This window comes from Mirounga angustirostris, unplaced genomic scaffold (genome assembly GCF_029215605.1).
Source record: "Mirounga angustirostris isolate CCGP_5_RB_7025 unplaced genomic scaffold, mMirAng1.0.hap1 SCAF_1, whole genome shotgun sequence".
NCBI lineage: Eukaryota > Metazoa > Chordata > Mammalia > Carnivora > Phocidae > Mirounga > Mirounga angustirostris.
Genome location: NW_026991709.1, coordinates 8,587,564 through 8,605,814, shown reverse-complemented (window position 1 = coordinate 8,605,814; position 18,251 = coordinate 8,587,564). Strand labels below are relative to the sequence as shown.

General features: G+C 44.7%; 1 protein-coding gene across 2 annotated transcripts in view; it reads right to left on the bottom strand.

The window, feature by feature from the left end:
* VPS26C (VPS26 endosomal protein sorting factor C) overlaps nt 1-18,251 on the bottom strand; it is a 79,952-nt gene that overhangs the window by 52,850 nt on the left and 8,851 nt on the right. For both annotated transcript variants that reach the window (XM_054504097.2, XM_045902461.3), the window contains exons 2-3: nt 1,820-1,963; nt 256-405 (exon numbers count right to left, since the gene is read on the bottom strand). In XM_054504097.2, coding sequence (XP_054360072.2) covers nt 256-405; nt 1,820-1,963 — 294 coding nt within the window. The remainder of the gene's footprint in view (nt 1-255; nt 406-1,819; nt 1,964-18,251) is intronic.

Here is an 18,251-nt window from a genome sequence, read left to right as displayed (position 1 = left end):
AAAAGAAACAACGGGATTTTTTAAAAGAAGGCATAACAGGGGTCCTCCGGGGTTCCTATCAAAAATAACGGCCACCCCTAAAATGTGTTCCGCAAAGCAAAATGAGAAATCAAACTAGAATATACATGGGCGGTCCTGGCATAATTACAGTATTAAATTCTTGGGTCCCCTATTAGCCGTCAGTGAAAGAAAGACGGAGCCGTTTTGCAAAGGAAAAGCCAGGAAATGAACTGCACGGGATTAGGAAACTCTCACCTGAATGTTGACGAACACGCCGTGATAAGTCTCGTACAGAACTTTGTTGCCCTTCACATGCAAAGGAAACTCAAAAGGAATTTCTGTTTTGCCACTGGGAAATTTCCCTGGCTTCACCATTTCAATGGTACTGTTGATAATCTGGATAGGCTGTAAAGAAAAAGCAACTCTATCCATCAGCACGCACTTCTGGATGCATTTTCCAATTAGCATGTCTATTAACGATCTCCTGAAAGACACGAGCCCCGAGCCCTCAGAGGCTACCCTGCCCGTGTCCTGGCCAGCACAGTGCTGGGTCGGCAGATGAGCAGCCAGCTGGCTCGAGTCGCTGGTACAATTATGGTTCGTTCACAGGACCGGATGCTTGGATGTTTGGTGTATTTCCTCTCCTTTCCCCAAAAAGCTCTGTTCGCTGTCCTAACAACCCTCCTGCCAGGCACTCCTACCTTCAGAATGAAGCAGCAGACGTGCACAGTCAAGGCGCTGGGCCAGAAGGGCCGCCACCTGAACCCGGGGGCTCCTCACCAGCCTGTGCCCACCTCAGACCCCAGCCTCCTGGGAGCCTCCCCACCGCCTGCCGCGTGGGGAGGAGCGGGTCTGTCCTCAGCCCCGGGCGCCTCCGCGTTACACCGGGACCCTGCCCAAAGGCAGCTATCACCCCTTAACTAGTTCATGTATTCGAAGCCTTGGTTTAGCAACACTCAGAAAATCTACCACTTGTGAAGTGAGCCTCTGAGTGCTTCTGGAAGAGAACACGGAGATTGCGGAAGAGCACGGGCAGGCCCTGAATCTGAATGCGGTTAATGAGACCCCTTCTTCCCTCTGACCTCCTTCCCCCTCAAAACTCAGTTAATATGTCCCTCTGGAAAAGGAAACTCTAAGTATAGAAAAAGAGTTTATATTCTGGAACACACACTTCTACCCAAAATGACAAAAAGGAAAAGAATGGCCACTGCTCGGGCTCCTGGGTGGCTCAGATGGTTAAGCGTCTGCCTTCGGCTCAGGTCATGATCCCAGGGTCCTGGGATCGAGTCCCACATCGGGTTCCCTGCTCGGCAGGGGGTCTGCTTCTCCCTCTGACCCTCCCCCCTCTCATGCTGTTTCTCGCTCGCTCGCTCTCTAAAAAATAAATAAAATCTTTAAAAAATAATAATAAAAAAAGAATGGCCACTGCTCTACCTGCGTCTCACCTGAGTACCAACTCCAAGAGCTGCCACATACACAGTCCTAATAACAGTTTTGTTTTAGGAAGGTCAGTGCCAGAAGCCAGAGGCACTTCTCAGAAGACCTCTGGTGTCCTTAAAGGCTGAATTTAGTCTACTTACAGTTCTCCTAATCCTATCTTACAGGAATAAAAACTGGCAGACTTGCAATAGCAGGATATATCCAGAGTCAAAATATCTGAATATTTTTGCGGTTTGATTAGCAAGTATTAAAAAAAGTAGGACCACTGCTATACCTTGCAACATATCGACAGGTAACAACAATAAAGCCAGAAAACAAGTAAAAACCACCACACACATCGGGATAATGAACTAAAAATGTGCAACGTCAGCGTTCTTACCTTAACAGAATTATAGAATGCCTCGAACACACCCACACTCTTGGCACTGAGCTGGAGGTTCACACTTCCTTCCACTGTCAAAGACACTCCCTGGTGCTGGATCGAATCCTTACCAGATATGACCACCACGCCCGAGAGCACTTCCTAGGGGAGCAGAGACCGCCACCAGTCAAATTAACACGTCTTTGCATTCACCTTGTTTATTAGCAAAAGCAGGTCTCCTTAACAAGCAATTTGTTCAAAGATGTAGATATTCACTGAGCACTTAGTGCAGACCAGAGACCTGGATACTGGGATGGAGCAAGCACAGCGTCCCGAAGGGGTGGATGCTGCGGGGCGGGGCTGGACCTCTGGGGAGCACTGGGGCGGGGGGGGGTGGGTGGGCAGCGGATCTCAGGCCATCAGGGCCTTCCAGACATGTCCGCACTCCCGGCTGGGAGAATCCCAACAAATGTCTGATTCCAAAAAGGGTAAAGAGCAGGTTCAAGGCCACATTATACACAAGTATGTATAATGACCTCTTCAGAAAGAATACAATAAAATAAAACCCTTTTCTTTGGGTTCTTTCTCAATTATGCTAAAACGACTACACGTTTTCATATGCATAATGTAACACAACCACTGGCCCGGTGCTCCCTCGGCCCAGGAAGCCTCACTGAGGAGGGGTCTGGAGCTTGTCCACAGAACACGTGAGGGCACCCCACCACTTTCGCTAAGTCTTCCCCAGTCTCTCCATGGCCCGGCTCTCTCTGTAGACATTCGAGCCTAGATTTCCCTGGATCATGAAATCATTTAGGAAAGATTTCACAACAGATCATCTATTCATCTATCTGAAGATAATTATGGAGTAACAGAATATGGACATTATCCTCTCTCCTGGATGGCAGTCTCTTCCTGGCACCAAAGAACTCGGCGGTCTCAATTTGCTACGGGGGTTTGGGGTGGAAAAGGAAGTTCAGGAGACGACACGGCGTCCACCAGAGTGGAAAGAGAATCCACAATAAATTCAAACAACATGTTTGTGAAATGACCTTCAGAAACGTAGCACGACTGCTGTCCAATGGTAATATGATGGCAGCAAATTACTGACAACCAAACCAAAAAAAAAAAAAAGAAATAAGGGGCCTGCAGATCAAAGCATTAAAAACCATCTGTCCTATTAGTGTTTAAATCTTTTTATTTCCTCTAGTCACCCAGTGAAAAAACTTGTACCAAGTTCTCACAGTCTGAAGAATTTGGGGAGCGGGGAGTTTTTGTTTCCTGCTCCCCCATAAAAAGTGCATAAGCAAATAATTTTTTTCCTATTTATTTTTGATGTAGTGTTCTATGATTCATTGTTTGCATGTAACACCCAGTGCTCCATTGAAGACGTACCCTCTTTAATACCCATCACCAGGCTAACCCATCCCCTCATCCCCCTCCCCTCTAGAACCCTCAGTCTGTTTCTCACAGTCCATAGTCTCTCATGGTTTAATTTAAACTAAAAGTCCTCTGAAATAATTTAACTTTTAAATTTAATTAAAATTAATTCTATTACTTCTTGTACAACCCAAATTAAATAGAACTCTAATTTTTAAAAATTTAAATTCACTGGTATATTTTTATGATTTGACTAGTGTCAAGTAATAAAATGAGCCAAAACAATTTCATGAACTTTATCACTTACACGACATGGCAGCACTTGGGACACTCTGATCCTATCTAATCACACTGTCAGTTAATCTCATGGGAACGGATCTGGGCTGACCACTGATCGGCATATTATAGTCGTGACATCAATACAACCCTTCCTTCCCTGGTCCCTATGGCATAAGGAGAAAAAGGAAGTAAAGTACCTTGGAAGGAAGCACAGTAAATATTTCATGACCCAAGGGACTCTTCCGTCATTCTTTGATTTAATTAAGAAAGAATAAGTAGAGGGGCGCCTGGGGAACTCAGTCAGTGAAGCGTCTGCCTTTGGCTCAGGTCATGATCTCGGGGTCCTGGGACTGAGTCCTGCATCGGGCTCCCTGCTCAGTGGGGAGGCTGCTTCTCCCTCTGTCCACCCGCCCTCTCCACCCCCCACTCGTCCTCGCTCTCTTTCTCTCACTTTTTCAAATAAATAAATAAAATCTTAAAAAAAAAAGAAAGAAAATATAGTAGAAATACAAAATTAATGAAATATTTGTAGGTAAGTTTGGCAGGTCTGTTCAATCCCCACCAACAAAAAGGGGGTATAGAATTTGTCCAAGTGTAGCCCAAGAAGCCAAGGTACAGAAATTTTTTTTTTTTTTATTCTTAAGAAACAGAATTTTAGAAACAGAAGACAGTTCAACGAAGAGGTAAGGCCCATAGTAATAGGAACCGATTCTTTTGTTTGTTTTTCATGGAAAGATAACTGACATATGACACCTTATTAGTGTAGGCACCCCAGACAATGCTTGATTAATTCTGGCAAAGGGGCACAGAATGAGCTTGAATAACTAAAACTAAGGGAAAACTCAAGACATCACCAAGAACGTGCCCCCGACTTTTGTCTAGAACTCTCAACAGGGAGAAAGGAAGACTATGGCTCCGGATGGTGCTGATACGTCACCCAACATCATTAGCAGGGGTCACTCATAGACTCAAGGATGGGAGCAAACCCCAGAAACGATGCACAAATATCACACGCGCAGGTGCTAATTTTTAGAAGGGCCATGGCTGTCGACACGGCATCAAGGGGGCCCCGGGCCTGAGAAAGGCCCAGAAATATAGACGTGAGCGATGCAGGCCCCCCACCTGCACGCGTGGAGAAGACTCGAGGTGACAGACCCTGCTTCGGCCGCACGGCTCCGCTGATGGGGACTCCTGACCGGACCAGCTTGACTCTCTGGCCCGGAGGAGCCAGGTTTGGAGAAGGGCCTAGAACAGCTGTCTTGAGCTGCAAACCAAGGCTCAGGCTGGTACAAGCACTGAGAAGGTACCGGTCGCACCCCGGTTTCAGCCACGCTGGCCTTCTGGGCAGAAATGACACCCAACTCTGTTCAGAGACCTCGTTCTTCTCTAAGTGTTAAAGGCCACTAGCAAACAACACAACTTTTTTCTGTTGGGTTCCCCAGAATGAAATACCACACCCATAATCTGGACCCCGGGTTTGAAGATGGTGTCAAGTCGGCATCCCCATGCCAGCCTCCTGGAAGCCGCCCGAAAGAACAAGAAATAATCCCACAGCCTCTATTTTCGGTGAAGCAAGGAGACAGGTGAGGACCAAGACAAGGTGGAAGGCCTGCTAAAAAGGCGAGGAGCCAGCAGGGGCCCGCGGGAGAAAGCCGAAACAAGGCCCCGTGGCCGTGGGACTCGGCTTCTGGCGGGTGAGGGCACACATCAGGGGCAGCGGCCCCGGCTGCAGGCTTGGCCGGAGCTGCTCGGGACCCAAGGGGCCGAGGAGGCAGCCCCAGCAAGAGGTCCCTGCAGGCAGTGGGAAGCAGGAGCCTCTGCAGCAGGGGGAGGCATGCAGGCCCTCCCACTGCGAACCCCCGTCCCCCACCCCGCTGCTTCGGCCACAGCGGAAGAGCAGTGAAGGACAAAGACACCCACACATCAAACCTCAGCCAGCCTGGTCGAGGGATAAGTTCAAGGCCTACAAAAAGGAGACATATTCGATGTAAACATGAGTGAGGGAGGGACGGGAGAGAAATCCAAGCAGCAGATGATGGAGCCTTACAAGACAGATCATGTCACTCTTCTACTTCAAGGGACTTTATGGCAGCTCCCCATGTCACTCAGGGGAAAGGCCAAAGTCATTTCGATGGCCTACAAAGGGGGGGTCTGCCCCTCCCCTGACCAGTCTGGCCTCATCTCTTAACCCACCCCCTCAGTCACTTCATTTCACTCCTCCCTCCCTGGCCCCCTTGCTAGTCCTTTAGGTGTCTGCAAATTCCCGCCCCAGGGCATTTGCACGTGTTCTTCCCTCCACCTGGATGCTCCTCCTGCAGGTACCCACGTGGCTTATGACAAAAATTCTCTCCTTGACCAAACGCTACTCAGCCTTCCTAGAGCTGTTTTTCAACCAGGCCTTGATGTCTGGACTTCCATGTTTGTCTCTGCATGGTCCAACTGTAGCAAGAATTCTGCTAATTGTTTTAGCCAGCCCCCATATCTGATCATCCTTGCTCAGGTTTCTCATCCTCCCCCAGTGCCCCATATGAGGTCGGTCACCCTGGCCTGCCTTCAGCAAGAATCTTGTTAGGTTGGTTAGCCAGAATCCACTCTTAGACTTTGTCCCTGATGTCTCCTCTCTGTAATTTTCCACCCACTGATGCCCCCTGGTCCCCCAGCTCCTTGCCTGCGCTGTACTCAGAGTTGAGTCTGCTCTCTCTCCTACTGCAAGTCTCCACTGCAGAGGTCTCCACACCCACCACAACAGTTCCCCTTGAAAAAGCCTGCCTGATGTCTTTAACAAGTATCATGGATCATTTTTTTCTTTAACATTCACTCCCTCATCTCCATCAAGTCATTGTGCAAATGACACCATTTTAGCGAAGGCTTCCCTGATCATCCTCTTCAAAACTGCCCGCTTCCCACACTCACTTACCCCATTCCTCAACTCTGCTCTAGACCACTTGTCACATTCTAAAATATATGTAAGTAATGATCTCTTATATATTATCTGTACTCCTGAAATATAAACTCCACAGGTTCGAGTGATGGTGAGAAGAGGACCTTGATGAATGCTTACTGAATATTCATTACTCAATATTCAATATTCATAAATGACCATTCACCAGAAAAAACAGTACCATAAAGCAGATGAAAACTGTGAACATGCATTTCACCATGAATGTTTTAAATTGCTTATATAAAAGATGGACAGAAAACAGAGCTGTAAGAGCTCAGGGATGATGAAATAAAGAGGTCACAGAAAGAGATAAAAATAGAAGAAAAACTCAGGAAAGAAGTGGAAGGAAAAAAATAAAAACATCACAGGAAAGGAGGTGAAACTGAAAGAGGCAAAAAGTACACGCAGGCAGAAGTGAGAAAATGCAAACAAATTAAATGAAAATTTAATAAAGTATTAAAAAGAATCACCAAAAAAGTGACAAATACGAGGGACAGTGAGGAACATCCAACGTGTGCATAATGAAGTTCCCAAATTAGGAAACTGAAAGAATGGAACAGAACACATATTCACTGATATAATTTTAAAATACTCAAAGGGTCAGGCCCCTGGGTGGCTCAGTTGGTTAAGCGTCTGCCTTCAGCTCAGGTCATGATCTCCAGGTCCTAGAATTGAGCCCCACACTGGGGGGTCCCTGTTCAGCAGGGAGTCTGTTTCTCCCTCTCCCTCTGCCCCTCCCCCCAACTCGTTCTCTCTCTCTCTCTCAAATAAATAAAATCTTACAAAAAAAATACTGAAAGGGCAAATGAATCAGGAATGGACAAGAAAAGGACAGATTTTAGTAAAATTATTCTATCTCAAAAAGAAAGAATCCTTCAGGAGTCAGGCAAAAAGATCAAGTCACTCATAAGAGGGGAGAAAAACCGGACTTCTCCATAGCAAGATGCAATTCAAAATGAAGGTACAGCTATGGCCATTACAATGCTCAATAAACACAGCATGATCATAGAATTTTATACCCACCTAAACAGTCACTCCACTATAAAGGAGCTTTAAATGTGCAGAAACAAACCCCAAGGAGCACTGCGTGAAAATCCTCCTTGAGGAATTTACTACATAGTGAACTACAAGCATCCATGGGATGGCTAGAAAAACTAGCTAGTCAAAAAAAAAAAAAAAAACAAAAAAAACTGGCTAGTCAAAAAAACAAACAAACTGGCTAGTCAAAAAAAAAAAACACTGGCTAGTCAAAAAAAAAAAAAAAACCACTTGTGAAGACTGAATCCCTTTAACTCTAATAATAAGACAAGGAGATACGTGATGATGATGGTAGGAGAACAGAATGCAAAATACAAGGCCCAACAGGGTAGAGGTGACTTAAGTAACACTAGCCGGGAGAGGAATGGAGCAAGAACGTGGGAGGTAGCATAATGTCCATGCTTGCCCTGACTCTCATAGCTGGGGCTTACAAACACTCCATGAAAACCATGCTCTCCAGGGCACCTGGCTGGCTCAGTCGGAGGAGCGTGTGATTCTCGATTCGGGGGTCATGAATTCGAGCCTCATGCTGGGTGTAGGGATAACTTAAATAAATAAATAAACTTAAAAAAAAAAAAGACAACCCATGCTCCCCAGCATGGCAGCCACTAGCCATATGTGGCTATTTAAACTCAAATTTATATTGCTTAATATTAAATAAAGTTTAAGTTCAGCTCCTCAGTCGTACTAGCCACATATTCAAGTGCTTAAAAACCACTTTATGGCCAGTGGCTGTCACAGTGGACAGGGCAGATAAACAGGACACATACATCACCGCAGAGTTCTACTAGACAGTGCTGCCCTAAACAAATCGAATCACAGAGTACAAATAAACCTCACAAACATAAATACCAGTAAAGGTGATATTTGTAAATAACTAAGACCAGTTGGTAGAAGAGAAGAAAGGAGGAAGGAAAGAAGGGGAAATACAATAATTTCATCATTGCTCACAAGAGGGGATTAATAAATAACGTCTAAAACATAGCAGATGTAGGGCACAATAAAAAGTTGTAAGGGTAACAATTATAACAAATAAAACTCCAAAGTATTAGAAAATCATATAAACAACATAAAGCAAAGCAAAGAAGGCTGGAGAGAGGACGTTTTAAAAGCTACTTAAAAAACCATCTCCTCAAGTGACACCAAAGCAGCAGCGACAGAACTCATGCCAAACACATGCCAGATTAATAAATGGGCTAAATTAATGTCTATTAAAAACAGACATTCAGATTCTATCTCAAAGCAAAACCCAATTTTCTGTTGTATGACAGAGAAGCACCTACAAGAAGAAGAAAGGCTAAGCAAAGGACTCTGAAGCAAGAGCGAAGAAATCAATCACAGGCTATAATCTGCACATCAAACAAGGCTGAGTTCAGGGCGGGAAGGACTGGACGAGACAAAGAAGGGCACTGTGCAATTCCCAGCAGTGTGGCTTGCGGCAAAGACCCACAGCACGACTCCCTGCGATCGAATAACATGGCATTGACACTCCCAAGCAGAAACTACAGCGGACACCAGCAGAAATTGAGGAAAACACATCCGGTGTGGGAGATGTTAATTTGCCCCCTTAGCTCATGACAGATAAAAGGACAAGAAGAAGAAAAGGTATAAAGGACCTACGGGACGCGTCAGTAAGGTATGACTAATGGGAACACATGGAACCCCACGCCCTGGGGGAGCTACGCTCTTTTTCGTGTCCATAGTTCATGCACAAAAATTGACCAAACTGGCCCGTAAATAAGTTCAACGGTTCTTTTTTTTTTTTTTAATAGCAAAGCAAACTATTCAACTCATCAAGAAAAAAAAAAAGAGGAAAGCAAACACAAATTTCCAAAATAAGAAATAAGAAATACCAGAGATACAGAGGTAATTAAAAGAATAGTAAGAGAATGCGTTGTTCGATTGCATGTGAGTCAATCTGAAAAGTTGATAAAGTGAGTTATTCTGGGGCGCCTGGGTGGCTCAGTCATTAAGCGTCTGCCTTCGGCTCAGGTCATGATCCCAGGGTCCTGGGATCGAGCCCCACGTCGGGCTCCCTGCTCCGCGGGAAGCCTGCTTCTCCCGTTCCCACTCCCCCTGCTTGGGTTCCCTCTCTCGCTGTCTCTCTCTCTGTCAAAATAAATACATAAAATCTTAAAAAAAAAAAAAGTGAGTTATTCTTCTAGGAAAATTAACCCAAACTAACTATAAAGGAGAACTGAAACCTAAGCAAATTGGTCACTGCAGAAAAAGTGGAGAAATTTATAAATAAGCCCCCGCTCAAAGCACCAGGCCCAGAGAGTTTCTGAGATCATCCCCAAATGTAGAAAGAACAGAAAATTCCAATATGAAACTACTCCAAAACATAGAAAAAGAAGGAGCTTCTTTTAAAAAAATAAAGCAAATAAAATAATGACACCAAAAGACAAAATCTATACACATACTCATTCCCACAGAAAGCTAGATTTTTCTCACTTATAACTATCAATCCAAAGGTCCTATATAAAATATTAACAAATACAATCCAGGAACAACTTAAAGGAATATCACACCATAATCCCATGGGATTTAGTCCCGAATGAATGGATAGCTCAATTATTGAGAAAAACTACTAATACAACTTACTATACTAATAGCTCTCCAAAGAAAAATCACAGTCGTCTCTAGAGATGCTGAAAAGTCAGTTGCTAAAATGTAATATCCATTCTTGGTAAAATTCTTAGTAAAGTAAGAAGGATACTTCCTCAACACGACAAAATAGATCGATCTTTCCCAAAATCCAGCATCAAACTTGATGGGAAATGAGATATGCTGCATTTAAATCAAGAATAAAAGAAGGATGAACACTGTCACCACTATTAATGGACTGCAAGTACTAGTTAATGTAACCAGAGAAACAGTATGAACATTGAAAAGGAGAAAGTAAAATGGTCATTATCTGCAGATAATATGACTGTATGCCTGAAAGAACCCACAACAATTCACTGAAAACTATCAACATGAAGAGAATTTCAGAAGACAGTTGGGTTCAAAATTAATGTGCAGAAATTTATAAGGCATCATGTACAAAAAACAACCAATGAGAAAATAGGCTGGAAGAAAAGTCTTTATTTTCAAAAGCAACTAAAAGTCAAAACATCGTAAGTTAACAGGAAATGACCAAAAACACTGATAAGACAAAATTTAAAACACAGCTGAGGGGCATAAAACAAATGGAAAGCCATACCATGTTTTTTAAAACAAAGTCTTTTTGTGTTTTTTGTTTTAGATTTTATTTATTTATTTGAGAGAGAGAGAGAGAGATAGGGAGAGAAAGCACGGGGGGGTGGGGGGGGGAGAAGCAGGCTTCCCACTGAGCAGGGAGCCCAGTGGGGCTTGAATCCCAGGACCCTGAGATCATGACCTGAGCTGAAGGCAGCCGCTTAACCAACTGAGCCACCCAGGGGCCCATGAATATGAAGTTTTAACACCTTCGATGTGTCTACTTGGCCAAAGTTAAGTCTATAAGTTTAGACAACAGAAAACTAAGGAAAATAATTCTTTCTGGGGCTATGTGGTATGGTGATATAGACCAGATAAGCGGATTTGAAAATTCTTATACAATTGTCAATGAATGTTGAAGAGAAGAGAAAGGAGACCAGCTCTATGAGATGTTACATCGCCACGATAATTTACAACGTGTGGTACAGGGCACGTACAGGCCGAGAGGTCAATAGAACAAAATGGAGGAGACCAGAAATAGACCCAGATAGTAGGGGAATTTAACAGATGATAAAAGTAGCATTTTAAATCCATAGGAAAAGATGGAATAGTCACTAAATGATACTAGAAAACTGGCCAGAGAACTGGAAAAAAAACATTAAGTGGGAGCCATATTGCAAACCTTCATACATGGAAAGTTCACAATGCATCAAAGACTTCAATGTTTTTATGCAAACAATCAAAATGTTAGAAGAAACCATTCGGGATGACTTTTATCATATCCAAGTGACTCAAAACTCTGAATAAATACTACTACAAATACAACCCAAAATAAAGTTTGTTTCCTAAAAGTGATTAGGACTGGTATCACTTACATAAATGATAAACTAGGGAAATAATGCAACTCGGTGTAACAGGCAAATATGAAAATATGCCCAATCTCAGTAATAATATGAGAAATAACAATTAAAACCATCATACCTAACAGATTACCAAGACCACAATATTTGAGGGCATTGTGTTAGGGGAAGTGGCAATGGGTACTCTCACATGTTTCTGGCGGGAGTCTGAAATACCATGACCTCATAAAGAACATCTGGCAACACCAAGACATTTTACAAACACCTGGGCCCAGCAATTCCGTTTTAGGAATTTTCCTCAGATATACTGGTACAGGTGAAATGACTTACGAACATGGTTATTCAGGGCAGTGCTGTTTGTAATAACAAGACTGTAATAACCTAAATTCCAACAATAGGAAAATGGTGGTTTTTCCCTTAAGCAATATCCTGACAATCATTCGCATTAGTATATACATGTTCTTTTTTTTTTTTTAAGGCTGTATATTGCACCACTGTGAAAAAACATTGTTGCCATTTGTACATATTTACTTATATATGTATAAAATATCTTTGGCAGGAATCACAAGAAATTGATAGCTTTTGGTTATCCCATTGAGAGGACCTTGATGGATGGTGAGGGGAAGATGCGTCCATCTCGAAACTCATGAATTTTAAACCACGTGAACTGATTAACTATTAACATAATTAATAATAAATCAATTTTTAAAGTAAGATCAGCCCCAGAATGGGTGGCCTCTGGACCTAAATGTACAAAGATCTAAGCTCTTTAAATTCTGATAACCCAAGGGCATACTGCTCGCCTTGGGAAAAGATCTAAAGACTGTGTGCTAGAAAGTCAAATTTCTGGGGATTATCTCTGGCTTTGAACTTGAACACAACTGCCAGAGAAGCAAAAGCCTCTTATCTTACCTAATGCCTCAGCCCTTCTCTCTCCAATATCTTTCCTTTCTGTTGGTCCCAGCACCACGAGGAGCTTCATCGTTCTCAAGAGTCCTCGAGTACCCAAACACATCCCTCCTTCCTAACGCTGCGGCAGTACCCAGAACCACCTGGCATCCTCCCACTACATCTGGTCTGGAGATCTTGTACACCAATAGTGGGCTGCCCCTTCATTGACCCACAGAGAAACAAATGCACAACAAAATCACAGGGTAAATCAGTGAGCTGGGTAGGCAAAACAAGTCAGACGATTAATTGCTAAGACAATTGTTAAAACACTAGTCTTTCTTAGTAGCACTCAGAGACCCATTTTGGTTGGAAAACAGAAATCAGAAACATTAGAGAGATTTCAACTTGTTAGGTACTCCCATATCCACAATTCTGTATTACAACTGTTATCCGTCTTGTTTGAAAAAGAGAACAAATGATTACCAAATATTTCTCCACACAGTCAGTAATGACCAATATTATGTGGTAAACACTGAAGTTCTAGAAATAAAAATTTTGAAGAGACTGCATCATCTCTAATCTGTCATTAAAACCCACAATGCTACTCAACAATTCTATTCCTAGATTTTACTCAAGTGAAATGAAAGATTATGTCCACACAAAAATCTGTACGCAAATGTTTCTAGTAGCTTTATTCCAAATCACCCGAATGTCCTTCAACGGGCGCATGGCTGAACACAGCGGTACATCCACACCAGGGAAGACAACTCAGCAATGGAACGGAACAAACCACTGATGTGCACAACAATTTGAATGAGTCTCAAAGGCATTATGCTACCTGATAAGGCCAGATTCAAAAGGCTACCTATCATGTAATCACACTTATGCCACTTACAAGATATTCTGGAAATGGGCAACCAGAGGGACTGAAAGTGGACTGGAACTTGCCAGTGGCTGGGGGGAGGGAGAGGAGTGGGGGAAGAAAAGGGGACTATAGAGGACACAGGGAATTTCGGGGAGGGCCGGAACTGTTCCACATCTGGATTGTGGTGGTGGTTATGGTCTCAAAAGAACTCTACACTGGAGAGTAATGTATTGTATGTGATGGCCTCAGTTAAGAAAGCCACAGAGATAATCAAGTATAGAAGGAAATACAGTCATCCTACTTTCTTGACAATGGGGTCGCAGTCTGAGAGTGGTTAATATTTAAGTAAAAATCTATGAAAATCAATCAGGTCACTAGCAACAGGACTGTAACAAAATACTGAGATACTAATTTTGTTTGGCTTACGTACACATACTGCCAAAACAGCAGAAATAATATCAACACTGTTCCAGGTACTATGGACAGGGCAGGGGACAAAAGAGACAAAGCCCCTGCTCTCAGGGGCTTACATTCTATTCATTCATTTATTATTTTTATTTTTGGGGGAGGAGGAGAGAGAGAGTGCGAGGGGGGACAGGGGCGGATGGAGAGAGAGAGAATCCCAAGCAGGCTCTGCGCTGAGCATGGAGCCCAACGGGGGGCTCAATCTCACAACCCTGAGATCATGACCTGAGCTGAAACCAAGAGTCGGATGCTTAACCGCCTGAGCCCCCCAGGCGCCCCAGGGGCTCACATTTCAGTACTGCATTCTGATGCTGTTCTACTCTAGTGGGAGACAGCAGGTTTCTCCTAGGTATGCTACAGTGTAAGTACAGGTGTAAATACTAAGTAAAATGGGCTGACAAAACTCACGGGAATTGTCCAATGTGGATATCTCTGAAATTTCCAGTTCTGAAACTTTCTTGAGAGTCTGGAAAAGAAATCTGAGCCCCTGAGTAAAAGTTTCAAAGGGGCAAAATAAGACTGCCAGTCCTAGTCACAAAAAGTAAAACTTTTAAAAGTAAATATGGAGTCTTTCGTGCAGGAGTGTTCCATTAGAATCCTGTCCCATTCGCTGTGTGGTTTCGGGGGCTGGATACTACATATTAGCAAAACTGTGAGTTAAAGGAGATTACTGGATTTTCGATTTCAATAACCGTAAAACTCATGGAAAGTTTGGAGCACTGACATTTGTTTGAACTACTGGCGTAAGTGAACGTAAAGACTGGGGACTATAAACCAAGAGTTTTGGCGAGCTCCGATTACAGGAGGCTGGGAGCTGCCCTAATTATATGCCAAAGTAATGGCCGTGGAATACAGGGAGTTATAGCCTGCCCACTTACATAATGAACAGCTCCAACAGCCACCAAACTGCACCCGGGGCAGAGTGAACTCACGTATGAAAGAGAACAGTAGATCAAGTCCATGGCAGAGCCTGGACCCAGGAGAGGGCCAGAGGTGGGTGGAGCACAGCCCACAGGGCTGCTGACAGGCAGGAGTGGGCCGAGAGAGTGCAGGGCCGACCGTGCTCCCCAGGACGGCGGCGGCAGCCTCTGCTCCCCGTGGCTCAGTGGCGCTCGGGTGCCATGCCCATGGCGGGCACCCTGCCCATGGCGACCCCAGGACCACGCTGTGGGAGGCTGGGAATGTCAAGTGCCAATTCTCGGGTGTGTTTATGGAGCAGTGAAGGAGGGGGACGGGGAATGTTACTTCTCATTTGATACTCCTTCCCATTACTTGAATTTTCTTAACAAGTGAAAACATGCACATTTTTAAAATTTACAGAACGAATCTGAAAAGTATGATCAAATTAACACTACTAGAGCTTTTTTAAATTAAAAAAAGGTGGGGTTTTTTCCCTGATTATTATTGAAGAGAGGAATTTCTGCCCTTTTATCCCTTACTTTTCTTTGATGGGACTTCTGTTCCTTTCCCAAAGATGGTGATTTGGGTTTTAGAGTAATGGTCTTAAATGACCTTTTCTTTTCTTTTAAGATTTTATTTATTTATTTGAGAGAGAGAGAGAGAGAGAGAGCATAAGCAGGGGGGAGGGGCAGAGGGAGAGGGAAAAGCAGACTCCCCGCTGAGCAGGGAGCCCGACGAGGGACTCGATCCCAGGACCCTGGGATCATGACCTGAGCCTAAGGCAGACGCTTAACTGAGCCACCCAGGCCCCTTAAATGATCTTTTCTGATAAAACAAAGGGCAGACCCATATTTGGCTACCATTATGCCAGGTGTGTGACAGAAAACCATAAGCATAGAGAAGAATGTCAGCACAGAGGACAGGGTGGTGAGGATGAATGGAACCCAGCCATCATCAGAAAGCACACGTGCTAACGTCACACACCAGGGGATCCTATCCAATAGCCAGGAGGACAGCTGGTGTAAGCCCTTGGCTTCTCAGAGGCACGCTCTTTCTGAGCATCAGCATCTGGAGTCAGACAAGCATTATCAGGTACAGGTTCCTAGTAAGAATCAAAGGCTACTGACAATCTCACACTGCCCTTCCCAGGACAAGGAGAACAAAAGTGAGGGTGGTCAGACCCACCAGCTTCTGCTGGGACTCCTGGCGCAAGAACCCCAGGTGAGCAGGTTGTCAAGGAGGAATCGGGCAGAAGATGAACCGATAATGTGGGTTCTGTGTGGAGTAGGGGGCTATGTTTTTCTATTTAAATCCTCCAGTGAATAAAAGCAAAATGTTGTCAGCCTGGTTGCCTGCACTGCATTGTATCTGAAAGTTAATAGAACTTTTAAGTTTTGGCATAAGACAAAATAAAATGGGATGGTATGAAGAACTTCAACCTTGTCGGCTCTGGCCGGTCACTACATCGTACAACCAATACTTTTCAAACTGAGCCACTGGGCCCCAGGCCTGTGCAGACACCTCAGCAGCCACTTTGGGATTTGAGGATGAGTCGGGGAAGGCAGGGTGGGAATCGCTTCAAATGGAAAAGCTCTGATTTTATATGGTTATAAGATAGACTATTTTAATAGATATTATATTGATATATCAGAATTCTATATAAGATTTCATTTAATAAAAAGTTTCATCGCGGGGCGCCTGGGTGGCTCAGTTGGTTAAGCGACTGCCTTCGGCTCAGGTCATGATCCTGGAGTCCTGGGATCGAGTCCCGCATCGGGCTCCCTGCTCGGCGGGGAGCTTGCTTCTCCCTCTGACCCTCCTCCCTCTCATGCTCTCTGTCTCTCATTCTCTCTCACACAAATAAATAAAATCTTAAAAAAAAAAAAAGTTTCATCGCTTTAATTTTTTTTTTTTTAAACCTTCATCCTAAACAATGTTGTTCATCTTCTTGAGCTGTTTATAAGGAAACACTCACTCTAGTTTTTGAGATGAGAGGTAATATATATTTTCCATCACCTGGAGAAAGGCACATTGCTCTGAGCCTGAATGTTCTTCTACCTGTCAGTGAGAAAGTAGACTTTCTCTTCAGTAGACAATAAAAGACCAAGACAGTCTTTTTAAGAGTTGCTCACCATATCAATGTGTCCAGAAAGTCTTGTGTTCAGGTAGAAGACAATAACTGAACTTGATAGGCATTCTTCACTTCACAAAAGTATTTTTACAAAAGTTGGCCCTTTACCTGTTTGTGTTTGTATGGAAAGCATCTGAAAGGCCCCAGAACCCCACGGGCGGAGAGCAGCAGCGCCCAACACACCACAGAGCCCAACACCCTGGATCTCCGACCACACGTGGGAATCCTGGTGGCTCTGAAGCAAGCCGCTGTATTAACTGACGGCTCCTTAACCTCTCCATGCAGATGCTTTATTTCTGGGCTTCAGAACACTGTGCTTATCTTGTTGGCACTTCTCAGTTGCTGATTTGTTACTAATGCTATTCTGGAACTCCCATGTCTTCATCTGCTCACAGGGAGGGGAAACAGATCAGCCCACCTGCCCAATGGCTAACAAGTAACTGTTTTCTGAACAAAAGTTGAAGCCAAGAAAACAAAGCAGGGGTGGAGGTGAGGTCATAGATCTGTTTACTAAAAGAATTCCATTTATGTATCACAACTACTTGATTAAAAAGAACACTGAGTGAGAGGAAGAGATATTCAGAGTTAGGGGGTTAAAAACTCCCAAAGTGTAGCCGAAACGAAAGTGGAAAGCGAATGGAAAAGTGACTTCAAATCACAACTTTTCCAAAACAGGCCTGTGCTAAGAGGGCAGAGAACAAGCAGGGTGAGCAGAGGTGCAGGAAGAGCAGTGGAGGCAGGAGGGGGCCAAGGCCACGGGGAAGGGACAGCCAGGGGGTCAGGTCAGCTCGGCCCAAAGCCGAGGGAGTGGGTGGCGCCCGGTTCACCAGAGCAGGAGAACCAGGAGCGAGCGAGCCAAGGGAGGCAGAGCAGGGACCATCGGGAGGAGGGTTAGCACAACCTCAAGTCCGTAGAACAGACCAGGGGGCTCTGCCAACTCAGGTTGGGGCAGCAGTAGAGAAGGAGTCAAGAGGGGGAACAAGGGGAGAAGAGAGGCGCCATCTCCTCGAAACCTGCCTGTGCCACTGGCTCTCCGGACTGCGAACAGCACTGCTAGGAGGTCAGCGCTGGGGGCCAATCAGCCCCTGGAAGCAGGCCAGGGCAAAGATGCAGGCTGAGCCCGCGGGGAGGGCGTGGCTGGCTCCCGGCAGATCAGGATGCTGCAAGGTCGGGAGGTCCACACTGGGAACTCAGGGTCAGGAGGTCCACACTGGGGACTAGCATCAAGAGGAAGGTAGAGGAAGCCCAACCACCCTGCTGGAGTCAGAGCAGCCTGCTGGGAGTCAAGGGTCCCCCTGCTGCAGAGTCTAGCAGCCCGCACGCCCACAGCGGTCAGACAAGCTTCACTAATGCTCAGGCCAGCACAAAACGCGCTGTTAAAAACACCAAACGGAGAACTACATGATTCATTTTACTGCACCCAGTTTTCAAGCAGGCTTGGATAATTCTGAAAATGCCTCTCTTGCATTGCATCAGGGTGAGGTTATGATTTTGGAGACAGGCCTTTTCAGGAGCATTCAATT